Below are 13,835 nucleotides of genomic sequence, written 5' to 3'. Positions count from 1 at the left end.
GTTGAAAGTATACGAGAATCTGAAGTACAGACTGTATTAAATTTTTGCACAAGCTGTTTCATTTTCTACGGTTTTCTGTATATCTTGACTAGGGTTCATTTGGAATGAATCAATGTGGAAAAATGATGAAAATCTTCCCTGCAATCTACAGGCTATTATTTTCTTCTGTATTTATCAGTTTCCTACCACTTAGATTAAGTATTAAGTAAAAGTGGGCTCAAGCCAGCTGTACTAGAAAGAGCTCTAACTTATATCATTTGTTTCGATAACGATTTTATTATCCTTACATGTTAATTTATTTAACTTAGAGCTAGGCTTAATAATGCGAGTGATTTTGGTGCTCATCAGCTGGCTGTTTCAAAGATTCGAGTAATTCTTATGCGATGTTTTTAACACGTATGTATGTATGTACAGCGCGGCTACAGGTGCGAGCTCTGACGTTGCAGGGGCGCAGATAATCATTATTAAGTGGCTGAGCGGAACGCCGGATTTTCGAACCGGAACAGCCAGAAAGTGTCTTTATACATCATGGCGTCGTTAGCACCCATGCACAATATTCTCTCAATCTGACGGTCGTAGTGTGTATTATACGCGTTGAGATCATAGAAAAGTTAATGACGCTTGTCCGGAGAGTGTTCGCTTAGCGTTATATCTACAGTATTATTGTAAATAAAACGGTTGGTAATTTGTGGCCTTAGAGCGTCGAAGTGTTTTGTGTATGCTGAAGTGGTGACCTGGGAGTAGGCCTCGAGAAATATAATCGCAACACTACTGCAGCAGGTTGTTCTCACTATTTTACCGTATTATGATCTGTATTTTTGACCCGACTCAAACTTCGATTAAATTTGCTACGATAATCGTCTCTGTCACGAGTTGACCACACCATTATTGACTAACCTTCAAACGTAGTTGCTTGATACTACACATCCCCACTACAGTTTTTGCATCATCATATCCCTGGTGCTTTAAAAGTGGGCACCTTTACTTTCGTCCAAATTTTCGTCGCGAGACAGAACTTTTGTTTCCCGTCGTTCTTCAATTTACTTACTCTTTCACATATCAAGATTTGTCCAATGTATTTCTTCCTTTCTAGTTTTCTCTTACTGTAAATACAAGTGTTACGCAGCTGTGCTGGCTATGTTCGTAACACGGGCTTCTACAACTACCAAAAACATGTTATTTGGTAGTAAACATGTTATATAAAGTTGAAAAATATTAAAATATTATGCTTCTTAGAAAGTTTGTCTTACGTTTTATTTTATTTCTTTGTCAGCACTCTTTCATGATCCATTATTATACCACATATTACACCACGTTATCGGTGACGAATTTTTAATGATGCAGAAACTACAATTTTTGTAACTATGACATTTTCAATTTTATTTCAGATATTATCGCAAGGATGGCGTCGCTATTGTTAAATATATTTCGTAACTTTGTTCTATAATATGTCTCTGGATCTGAGTCTAACTAGAAGAGACCTTGATTTTATATAAAGTTATTTAAATTATCCCATTTTCCAAACCATCAATATGTCTGTCAACGCTCAATTCGCCAATCCACCCCCGGTGATAAGTCTACCGAACATGTCGGTTCCACCTCCAATTGCAACACCAAATTTATCCGCACCTCCTCCCAATTTAACGACTATAAACACTACGACCGGCGGCTATCAGCACAGATTTGGTACTCACAGAGATGGCAATCGTGGATTTTTCAAACCATTTCGACCTTATCATGCCCCAAAAGTTATAGCCGGTGGTCAAGATGCATTACAAGATGAATTCGATGGAAAAAGACTCAGGAAATCTGTGATGCGAAAGACGGTCGACTATAATGCTGCTATTATTAAAACTTTAGAGGTAATAAATTATTCGTATTAAAAAATGATTCCCTCTTTACAAATTCATATGATTTTTTATCTCAGAATGTTCAGCTTTTCTTCTCGAACTTCTAATACCTTTAGCATGTTTCTTTTTCACATAGGTGTATATTAAATTTCCATTTTTTTTTTGTTATTCAGAATCGTGTTTGGCAGCGAGACTACAGAGACAGAAGAGCTCTTCAGCCTGATGTCATATATTATCCGGATCTTCTACCACCACCAAGCTACGTTGATAATCCCATTAACGCAGTGACAACAAAATTTGTCAAAACAGCAACGAATAAAATGAGGTGTCCAATATTTTGCATGGCTTGGACCCCGGAAGGAAGGAGGCTTGTCACCGGTGCATCGAGTGGCGAATTCACATTATGGAACGGGCTTACTTTTAACTTTGAAACTATTCTACAGGTGGGAATATATCAAGAAAATTTATCACTTTTTTACGTTAACATCTATCTATTTTCGATACTCGATTATTATATGGACCAAATTCTTGCTCTATGAACCCGTTACAGCCTCTATTCTAGTAAATCAGTATTTTTCTACCTGTAAAAGATTATGACAGTCTTCAATTTAAAGTACGTGCGTATCTGAGTTATAGATATTGTTCTGAGAGGTCATTTTCGTTTATTGAAAAATCTTGGCCAGGTTTTTCATTTTCCTTATCATATCAATAAATTTTATGACTCTAAGAAACTGGTTTTAAAATATCAAGTAAACAAATAAAAGATAAGCAAGACATCTCTGATGAAAAACTTGGTGTGGCTAGTTGAAAATTTTCGAAATATGACTTAGAATCTCTTCTTGAGTCTTCGATTAGTCAAAAGTAAAGCTAATGTGATGGAATAACATTGAGAAAGACACGACAGAGCAGTCAAAAAATAATCATTCATTTCTCCATTTCTTAGGCTCATGACAGCCCTGTACGTACAATGGTTTGGTCTCACAACGAAAGCTGGATGGTGACGGGTGACCACGCAGGCTACGTAAAGTACTGGCAGAGCAACATGAACAACGTCAAGATGTTTCAGGCGCACAAAGAGGCTATTAGAGGACTCAGGTATAGCATCTACCACTCTAGTCCTTACATCTATCGTGACACTGTCCTTCACGGCCGATTAACTTATGTAGCAATCAGGACACAGGACGTGGGTTTCATTTTGATGTATTTTTCTTTTTGTAAAACGTTTGAGACAAAGTTACACCTTCTTATTTGGGTACATAGGTGAAGTGTTTTTCTTGATTCTTTAGTGTGGTCTGTTCTTATCGTCAATGATCTGCGTATTCAGCATTTTTTTTTTTAACGCTGGCTCTATTTGTTTGTACCTTAGTACCAGCGTATCGGCAATCAGGGTTGTTAACTAGATCAAACATAGTATTTTCGTTTGTGAATGTGCGTCGAGATTGCTATATCTTATGATTACAAACAAGCGTTTTTGCATTTTTTTTTTTTTTACACCTCCGAAGCTGAGGCACATATTTTAGGTGGTAACAGAAGCATATCAAAATTTGGCTGAGTATGAAACTCAGAACGTCATTCGAATCATGCAATTATTATGAATAAAAAGCAAATGTATCGATCATGACTTTGTGAGGAACGAGATGTTTATCAGGGTCAGGGATTGATTTACAAAAAAAAATACTCTCTAAATCTATTCGTATAATAATTCTTGCGTTACGTACTTCTAGGTAGTATTTTGAAAAGATTATTGGATAGTACGCGAAACATAGATGAAATTACAGCGTGTATTAATAGTTAGGTTCATGGATCCATGATTTTACAGTATAGTTATCTGTTCTGAGAGCCATTGGGATCTTATCTTTGCATGCAATAGACAATATTTAATCATTTTTATCTTAGATGCAGAAGTCCTCAATATACTGAACAGTTACCGATGATTTACATTAATTACACTACGATTTTGTGGTCAAAATCAACTCAAGAGTTCAAACGGGTTTACGTAGACGTGCTTTTTTTATTTTGTAAACATATTTCTCTATTTCTAGTCTATTCCCGTAATTATGTTCATTTACTTCAGTCTCGTAATCTTTCAATGGCGATGTGTAATTGTGGAAAGAAATTTAAGTAGAAGCGCAATTGGGACCTTATGGCTGTCAGGAATAAAGTTTATATACAGGATAGGATATTGGGCAAAGATGTATCGTAGAATAAAGAGAAGATGGTAATATTGATAATAATAAAAGTAAAGAAAAAATACAGCAGCACCCAGTCGAGATTCCCATCGAATATATAATAAAGAAAAATATCCTGGCTCCCTTCACATCATCCAAAAATATCAATATAAATGAATAAATACTTCACTATATTATCACGTATATATTTGCAATAATAAAGAATAATCATCATATATCTTCCTTTGTTTTGTGTTGCTCTTGTCCTTCAGAAAACTGAACATCTTAAATAAAGACAAACTTGAAAAAAAAAAAAAAAAAAACGATTAATAAAATAATGAAAGAACATTCTGTACACATAAACCGTTTTTTTATGCAATAAACGTTAAATTTGAGAAAAAATAAACCTAATTTTCGTACATTCTCCGGTGGTCATGTGGCATCGAAAACACATTGTGTATGTGTGCAAATTGAGCTTAGTTATTGCTCATAAACTGCAGATTGTATTTTGAGTGCCAGATATGACTGTCGGAGATGGCTTTTTGTTTATTTACAATATTTACATCTAGTTGATCCTTTTATTAGAAAATATACCATGTCCATATTTCGGACTCTGCTGATACATTAACAAGATTTCAGAAAAGTGACTTAATAAAGTTCTAAGTTAAGTCAAGGACACTTCCACATACACATTTCCTACCTTTTCTCCACGTGCAGTGCAATATTTACTAATACTTCCTCCGTTCAATTTCCATTTTTGGGAATATTTCTGATATTTGCATTAATTCATTTCACTGCGGAATCATTTCAGTAACTTAATTGTAGCTACTGTAAGAAAATTGAACAAAACAATCCATCATTCGAAATTGTTCTTATTGCGATGAAATCCAAAATTTAAGAAACCGGAAATTCTGATGCTACTTCGATTGAATAATATAATTTTTCTCCTACTTCTATCGGTATCTAAGTTTCGTCATATTATTTTGTAATTGTTTTCATACTGTGCTTAAAATTTGCGTTAGAATTGTATCTTATTTTTCTACATTGAAACTCAGCCTGCTGGTCAATTATCGTTGAGCGATATTCCATACAATACCCTGATTGGAGGAAGCTTAGTTGAATAATACTCTGCACATTATCATGCAAAGTGAAAAAAAGCAACGAAAAAATATTTCCACATTAAAATTACACAACGCTGATGGGTATCACTTCTCCGTGACTGCTTCACTGCAATTGTCCGAGTCTCCAAGTCGTTTCGAGCTGTGCTATATTTGGGATCTTCACCAGATTGGATTTGAAATTCTGTCAAATTGCATATTTCAATAAAGAATTAAATACCCCTTGCTTCTTCCTGCTTCTAATATACTATCATCTGTAAAGAATTAGGAATTAAAAGAATTTGAAAAAAAAAAAGAAAGGAAAGGACGTGATAAATCGAGCAAATAAAGAAACCCAAAACACCAATAACCCAGAAGTTATGTACCATAAACTTTTAGCAGAATAAAGTTGTTAGGTTTTATTTATTTAATCGTTTACTAGTGAATATTACGCTCTGTGGTTGAAAAAATAAGAAAAAAATGAATAAAAAACTGACAATAATGCTGTATTTTTGGAATATTGAAATAAAGTTAACATTCAAGTATATTACACTTTATTATAATGATAAAGAATGTTAGGGTATTCTTGTTCTTCACTTGGTAATAATTTGGTATTGGTAGTTACTTCTTTATTTTATATCACTACTGAACGTTTGTTTGTTACATTACATATGTGGTTTAAAAATAAAGAATGTCTTTTGTAAATTTGGCCACGCATTTGGTGTGTATAACTTTATTTTTTTTGGGTGGGTAGTTTCAGTCCTACGGATCACAAGCTGGCCACTTGCAGTGATGATGGAACTGTCAGAATCTGGGACTTCCTTCGGTGTCACGAGGAACGAATTCTCAGGGGTATAAACTTCTTTATATCAAAGTATCTTCGTATTTTGGAGAGAGTATTTAAAACAATAATTATTTTCAACTATTAATTGCCAATTACCAGTAATAACGTATTTTTTTCTTTTCAAACTTTGTTTCCATGTGCACACATTTAATCTCATTGTCTATATTTTCAAATTTATTCTCAAATCTAGCCAAATAATTTGTCTTTTCGTTCTTTCAATAAAATAATAGGAGACCATCTATTCGGGTTGAATCCAGATATGCTATCAGTAAAATTTGAAATAATTTGAAAAAAATGTTGAAAGACCAGTCTTACGACATATAAATGTCCATGATGATTAGTTACGAATTGTTCATGTTGATTCAAATTGATTAACTGGCGATAACTATATTTGAATGGATTGCTGGTAGTAAGAAAAAAGAAAAAAAATATTCATTGGCAGTTAAATATTTGTTCAATTTTATTTACATGATATGGAATCGATATGCTTTAACTTCCAACCGTAACTGCACAGTGTGCCGTCTATAGTAAACTGCAAAATGCTACAGTTTAATAAATCTTGACTGGTACTAATTTGTGATTTTTCAGGTCATGGAGCGGATGTAAAGTGCGTTCATTGGCATCCGCAGAAGAGTCTCGTTATATCTGGCAGTAAGGATAATCAGCAACCAGTGAAGTTGTGGGATCCGAAAACCGGGCAATCGCTAGCTACTCTACATGCGCACAAATCTACGGTGATGGATGTGAAGTGGAACGAGAATGGAAACTGGCTAGTCACCGCCTCTCGGGATCACTTACTCAAGCTGTTTGATCTGCGAAATCTTAGTCAAGAAGTTCAAACCTTTAGGGGTCATAAAAAAGAAGCTTCAAGCGTCGCTTGGCATCCTAGTCATGAAGGACTTTTTTGTAGTGGTGGTAGTGACGGGGCCATACTCTTCTGGCACGTTGGGTATGCATTTTTATTCATATTCCTGCTGCACTTATTATCTTCTGATCAGCGGTGATGAAAAATAATTACTCAATCACTGGGCTATTATACTTTCTTATACTATAATTTACGAATTGCACTAAGAATACTAAGTATTTCTGTTATTCCTCTGTCAAGGGCTGACAAAGAAGTTGGAGCAATAGAGCAAGCTCACGATAGTATTGTATGGACATTGGCGTGGCATCCGCTTGGTCACATATTATGTTCTGGAAGCAACGATCACACATCAAAGTTCTGGACGAGAAATAGGCCTGGAGATTTGATGAGAGATAAATACAACCTGAACACTCTGCCGGCAGGAGCTGCAGGTGTTGATGATCATGAAGTTGGTAAGAGAGTATTTTCAAGTATCATCTATTTTACCAACATTCATTTTGACTTGTCTAACTGCCAAATGTTTCCCTTTATTAGCTGACGACTCGCCAGTTATACCAGGTATGGGACCTGAAGATAGAATTAATGCTGACGGTGAATCTGAGGATAAAAGCGGGGGAATCCCGGGTCTTGACTTAGACCACGCCATCGATGAGGGAAAGAAATGTGCCAGTAAAAAAGTTCCTTATAGTAAACCGATACCCAGAAACTTCCAAGCGCAGTGGAATGAAATGGAAGCTGAAGATATTGAACAAGTCGAGGCCTTGAATGCTTTCGTCAATCAGCTTATCGAAACAACACCTGGGGCTGTACCTTTGAACGAAGTTACACCCAACGCTATAATTTTATATGGAAAAATGATTCCAGTTGAGCGTAAGTTGATATACTAAGTTATAAGGTGTAGAAGTTTGCATAGAAACATAATTTCCCCTCAAATTTGGAGATTATGTGTACATAAAGACTGCCTTTGTATTTACAATGGTTTTTCACACAATTCAAGTACAGTTCTCTGTGTAACTGCAAATAGATTTTAATTCCTTTCTATTTTTACTTCATCTTGCAGCAGATTCAAAATTAGCTGAGGCTATTACCAAAGGAAATGACGCCATAAACAAATTAGTATTTTCCGGAGAGATAGAGGAGCTTCGCGAAGTGATCGGTTCGCCTGAAGATGTGGAAGAATCCGAAGATTTCTTACAGGACGAGGGTGAAATTGATTACTCCAAAGTTCCTGAAATCGAACTTCCTGCACCGTTGCCCAGTTCCAAATTTGCGCAAAATCCAGAACTATTGAAAACATTAAACCGCGGTGGAAAGAGAAAGTTTGATCAGTTAATTGGCTGGAGTGACGGTGGTGCGAGCGACCGAACGTCTAAAATACACCAACCTGTCTTCGGAGCTTCACTAAACGATGACTTATCCAGTGATACAGAGTCGAGATCTGGAATGGCTAACAATTCAGGCTGTGAAAGTAACTCTTTTGGAATGGGTCTGGACGAAGATTTGAGACACTTGCCAAGTGACATGCGAAGCATGGGTAGAGATGAAGATTTACGATTCGGTGGTATGGGTGGTGGGCTGGGCAGGTCGATGATGGGTAGCGATCAGGACTTAAGAAGCAGTTCGATGAACTTTGGCGATAAAGATTTCAGGCAAATGTCCATGCACAATTTCGGAATGGGAAAATCAAACATGGACAATGACATGTTTGGGGACAGAGACAGAGAAAGCAGAGACAGATCAAGATGGGATGACGAGCAGGGTGGTAGAAATCTTAACGACAACTTCAACATGGATTTCCCTGGGAATAACAATTTCGACAAGCGAGACAACATGCCGCCAAATATGGGAAATAATCACAACATGCCGCACATGGGTAACATGTCCAACCATCATAACATGCAAAATATCAATCCAAACATGAGTCATCATATGTCGAATATGGGACCCCATCCAAACATGCCGCCACACATGGGTATGCCAAATAAAAATAATCCAAATATGTCCTCGCATCAAGGAATGCAGAATATTGATAATCCAATGCCACATATGAATAACTCTAACATGCCAAACATGATGCACCACCCCAACATGTCTAATATGCCACCTGGGTTTGGGCCAAATGGAATGCCTCCAGGCAATTTCGGCCCCAATTTCAGACCTCCCAACGGAAACTTTGGGGGTAATCAACACTTCAGACCGAATCCTATGGCGCCCTTTGCGCCAAATTCTGGCCCACCCTTCAACAACTCGTTTATGCAAAACCAAGGGCCACCAAATTTGCGTGGCCCCAATGCTGGGAACCAAGGACCACCAAACTTTGATCGCCCAGGTTTCGGTGGCCCGAATTTCCGTGGTCCGAATCCTGGTAATCAGGGACCAGGCGGGTATGGCGGATATGGTGGGCCGAACAAAAACGGACCTATGCATAACATGCAAGGAAGATCCAGAGGCTCTAACGAAAACAATATCGGACGTGGTGCATACGGGAATCGAGGCAGGGGTAGAGACAATGATCAGCCACCTAGAGGTGGCAATTCTAGAGGCAGAGACAATTTTTGAACTGTCCTTATGAGTGTAAAATACCTGTGACATTGTGTTGCGAATAATACAAGTTATGCAATTTGTAAATTCTGGTGACAGTTTCAATCATTTGTGTCTCTGTGTATAATCAGAGTAATACAGATGTGTACCATCACCAAGCCGGCTGGTTACCATTGAAAATGTCGGGTCGACGAGACTCGCGTTTCTTTAAAATACTTTGTGACAATTTTTTGATGGTAAATCAATGTTTGTTTGGTGTTGTTCAACTATTTGAACGCATCAAGCTCTACGACCAGAATAGGTATTACGAAGCCTTGGAACACTCGATCTTACTGTTCTTGACTATTGTCGAATTTATGTTCAACACTGTATTTGTAAAGACCCGAAATTTAATGAATTTTTGATTTATATTTCACTTTCCGTGAAGAAGTTTTAATAATTCTCGTATGGCAAATCCATTGCTTTTACATGCTATAGGTTGTTATTAATTATTACATGATACTATGACATAACGTTAACGATGCTCTACTGATAATATCATTAGTAAATGATACATTTCTTCAATCTATTGTATCGAGTGATAACACGTTGGGTGTAACCATTTCCAACAGTTATATTTTCGAGAAACGAAAACTATAAGTCTGTACCTCAATAATGAAATTAACCATAATTTGGTCAATTTTCAGAATATAATCTGAAGATATTGTAATATATTATACAGTTATACACAATAATTATTCTGATACAAAAAAAAAAAAAAAAAAATTGTTCACTAGCTGCCTTGTGAGGGATGTCATTTCATTTGCGATCCTTTGGGGTTACTATGACAAAATTGGACTCCAACTTATCATGAAAGTTTGAACAAGAGCAGTTTAATTATGATTAATTGATAATAAAAAAAATAAACGAAATTGACGACGTTTAAATATTTTTTTTTAGAGGGATTGTATTGCGATTTTGTAACTACTTACTTGCCTTTGTCCTGAACAGAAAAATTCCATTAAATGAAATTTCCTTCTAAATGAACTGCAATATATGAAATATATGCAGGAGGTATTTTATAACAGCATTGCTCTGTAATGGTGTTGTTTGAAATTTTTTTGCACTTATCTACCGCATTCAGAATTGGAACTCTGTTGTGCAGAGTGTTTTTTTTCATTCAGTGCGAATGGTGAAATTTTTATTGAGAACTGCAACTCGTGTTTTATGTGCTTCCTACATAACTCAGAATCGCAGATAGGCGATATTGATAAATTATTATATAACTTCATGTGATTTTTACATTATTATCCATTGGGTGCCAGTCCATTCAATTATATTTTTTCTGCAAACCATGATATCGTAGTGTAAAAATATCAGCTATCGACAAGGTGTTTCATCACTTTAGCAAAGAGAATGGAATACATCTGTTAAACCGCACTGATCAATTGGTCACTCGTTTAGTGTCACAGTGGAACCAAATTCTCCTCAGCAATGGCTACTGTCAAGTTCAAAGATGCTTTCCCTTATACTCAGCCTAGACCTGATCCACCTCCGGAGGATTATCTCTACAAGGCGAAAGTAGTCATATAGTCAAATAGTCACGTTGTGATGTTCATGGTTACTGTCAACGTTTGGAGGTGTTTGGTCCTATGATAGGCTAGTAGTAGATAGGATATTTATCAACAAGAAATTGGCGTGTGAATTATTACCTCACTACCCATGATAAGTAATCCACTCTCGTTTATTCCCATGATATCCAATATTTATTTTTCTCACTCAATATTACAGTTGATATTGAAACAAAATTTAACAATGCACTAATGAGTCTATCTTTTAATAAGCTACTTATGAGATCTCAAGCTGCGCGATACAATCTACGATAGTACTCAATTATATTTGATACAGTGATTAAAGTTGAATTCATATTTGACAATGATCAGAACTTTGAAACTGTTATACTTGCGTAAAGGGTATTCTTCAGTATTTGAATTTGAGAATTTTTAAAAATGGTAGGTATTTTAAAGAATGACCAGCTGTATGATCTGTAAATTAGTGTGAGTTGGATATAATGATAAGTGCAGTAGGATCAAGATATTTCGGATCATAAAGAATATGCATATTATAGTATCAATTAAAATGGGTATAAAGAAATCTTTTAATAGATCTATACAAAAATCGATTACCCTGAGCAATTGCCAAGATCAGAGATCATGTACCGAACAATGACCTTAAGAAAAGAGTTTGATTATGGTTCCAGTTCAGTGTATCGTATGAGAGATTAAGACGGTCGTTTGTCAACTCTGAAATAAAAAACGAATCGTCAGAGATATTACAGCTACGTAATCCCTAACGTATGATAAGTTTTATCGACTAAATATTACACAACTTAAACTTGATAAAAGCATTACATTATCATTCATTGGACTTGAATTATGTTACGCAATGAAATTCTTGTTGGGAAAAATCGATGTATGATTAGAAATTAATTAGCAGTTAAACACACAGGTGGAGAGTTAACAGTTAACAGTTAACAGCAACAGCTGATACCACATGAATTTAGCAGAGTTGTTTTATCCACTTACTGCGATGCTCAGTCAAAGGGAGATGAAGCGTTTCTGAGATATAGTTGAAGGAATGAAAAATAAAATTGTGGCAGATTGAGGAGAATGGGCTTATTTTGAAATGATTTTGAACATGGATTAACAAGTGGATTATCGTCTATTGCGAGTCCTGACACTGATTCTGAACAGAATTTCTAAGAGGCACATGAAAGACTATCTGGGTTTTTTACCTAAAACATTCAGACTTATACAAGACTTTGAATCCAATGCTGAACACAACACTGATAAATAATATTTCAATGAGTTCATATTGAACATTCTTTGAATATCTGACAGTAACGTCAGCTAAGGTCTTGTTAGATCGCCAAGGATAAGTTGTAAGATGTAATAAGCCAACTCTGTGTGAAACAAACAACTTAAGGTCAGTGATTTGGGAATTGAGTGACGTAGACAAGAGACCGTGGAATATTTATAGAAATTTCCAGAACTAACAATCTCCCCTTACTTTGTACTATCGAGGAACTAGTTATTACCAGAATCGAGTGAACTGAAAAAAAATTTTGATGATGCGTATCATGATAGAACCGGAATTATCTTGCTTTTGAAATTCTGATTTCAGCTGAGGTGATGAATTCCACTATGAGTGGCTGGAAGTGCTTGAGATTCTTATACTTTGTTATTTAAGAATAGAAGTTGACAGAGAACAATTACTGGACTCGTTTTATGATAGCACACTTGCATGGGTATAGGAAGCATTTTTATAATCTGTATAAAGTAAATGAAGGACAGAATAGCTGCGAGCAGCAGAACGTTCGGTGCATCAAGACATGTTGATATTTTGTCAAATTAGTTCTAATCTGTAATTAATGATATAATCCTGAATTACGTATTTCTTGGATTAAATTGGAAGCATTAATAATATCTTCAGATTGCATAATTCATAACACATCAGTATTAAAAGTTTTTTTTATACAGGACTCTCAGTCGTATAATTTAGAAGTCCAATACATATTTGTATCTACAAGTATGAAGCATAATTTCATACCGATCCAGATAATCAGAACATCTTTAATAATATCGGTACCATAAATCATTTTTTTATTGCTCGAATGATGCGCATGCTATAAAAGTAACGATACCAATATAATAGAAGAGGAGGGAATTAATCATTGTTTGACACAATTGTATCAAGCAATTACTGATTATTTGAATATACAGAAAAGTCAATTTTACCACCGTGCAAATACCTTGAGGAAACTTACAATACGTGATTTTCATTCTACTCCGTTTGGACTTTAGGAAATTATATGAACCACCATAGGAGTAATTAATGAAAATAAGCAGACAGGTCACATTATTTTAATACTGATCAAGTTGAGAAACACGTTCGTTTCTTCAAAGATTTCAAAAATCATTTGCAATTATTAGTTAGGATTGGATTTGAACTGGTCCTGTATAAAGGATATAATATTTGATATTTATTATTATAAACTTTGGCAGTATTATATAACAGCAAGATTGTATATCGTTACACATAGATCATGCACTCACAGTTACGCAGAGGAAGAGATCGAAGATCAACGTTACAATCAGAATTTGGCTTCTGAGAAAAGTTTGGGCAGATTTGTTTACTGCTGTTAACTTGGTTTTATTCAGCATGATTGACAATGGAACCAATACTTGTTCCGGAAAGCATTGTAGCGTATTTAAAATTATACTGCTAAATATAACAAACACCCTGCGTGCTTCCAATGTAATCTAATAATTACTAAATGTTACATAAATCAACGTTCGTCAATCCCGCGTTATCAATCATTGAACATAAATACATTACGTCCAACAGATGTTCTCTTTTTTTCTCTAAACTCTGATGTGGCAATATAAAGAGATTAGCTTTAGGAAAGATACCTCCCCACTCCATTTAAAG

At 35.6% G+C, this 13,835-nt stretch overlaps 1 protein-coding gene across 3 annotated transcripts; it reads left to right on the top strand.

Moving 5' to 3' along the window:
* The first annotated feature begins 521 nt into the window (after positions 1 to 521).
* LOC124409648 lies at positions 522 to 9,540 on the top strand. 3 transcript variants are annotated; one of them, XM_046887404.1, is made up of 10 exons: positions 522 to 780; positions 1,389 to 1,862; positions 2,024 to 2,293; positions 2,794 to 2,945; positions 5,870 to 5,967; positions 6,548 to 6,908; positions 7,065 to 7,276; positions 7,359 to 7,694; positions 7,885 to 8,796; positions 8,959 to 9,540. In XM_046887404.1, exons 2-10 carry the CDS (start codon positions 1,533 to 1,535, stop codon positions 9,381 to 9,383), a joined length of 3,096 nt encoding a protein of 1,031 aa, XP_046743360.1. In that variant the 5' UTR covers positions 522 to 780; positions 1,389 to 1,532; the 3' UTR covers positions 9,384 to 9,540. The 3 variants fall into 3 exon arrangements, with proteins under 3 accessions (XP_046743360.1, XP_046743359.1, XP_046743358.1); XM_046887403.1 differs by having other exon boundaries at positions 7,888 to 9,540; XM_046887402.1 differs by having other exon boundaries at positions 7,885 to 9,540.
* Positions 9,541 to 13,835: the final 4,295 nt, after the last annotated feature.

The sequence above is a fragment of the Diprion similis genome, chromosome 8 (genome assembly GCF_021155765.1).
Source record: "Diprion similis isolate iyDipSimi1 chromosome 8, iyDipSimi1.1, whole genome shotgun sequence".
Taxonomy (NCBI): Eukaryota; Metazoa; Arthropoda; class Insecta; order Hymenoptera; family Diprionidae; genus Diprion; species Diprion similis.
Note: the sequence above shows the minus strand (reverse complement) of the source record. Positions and strands in the feature narration are given on the sequence as shown.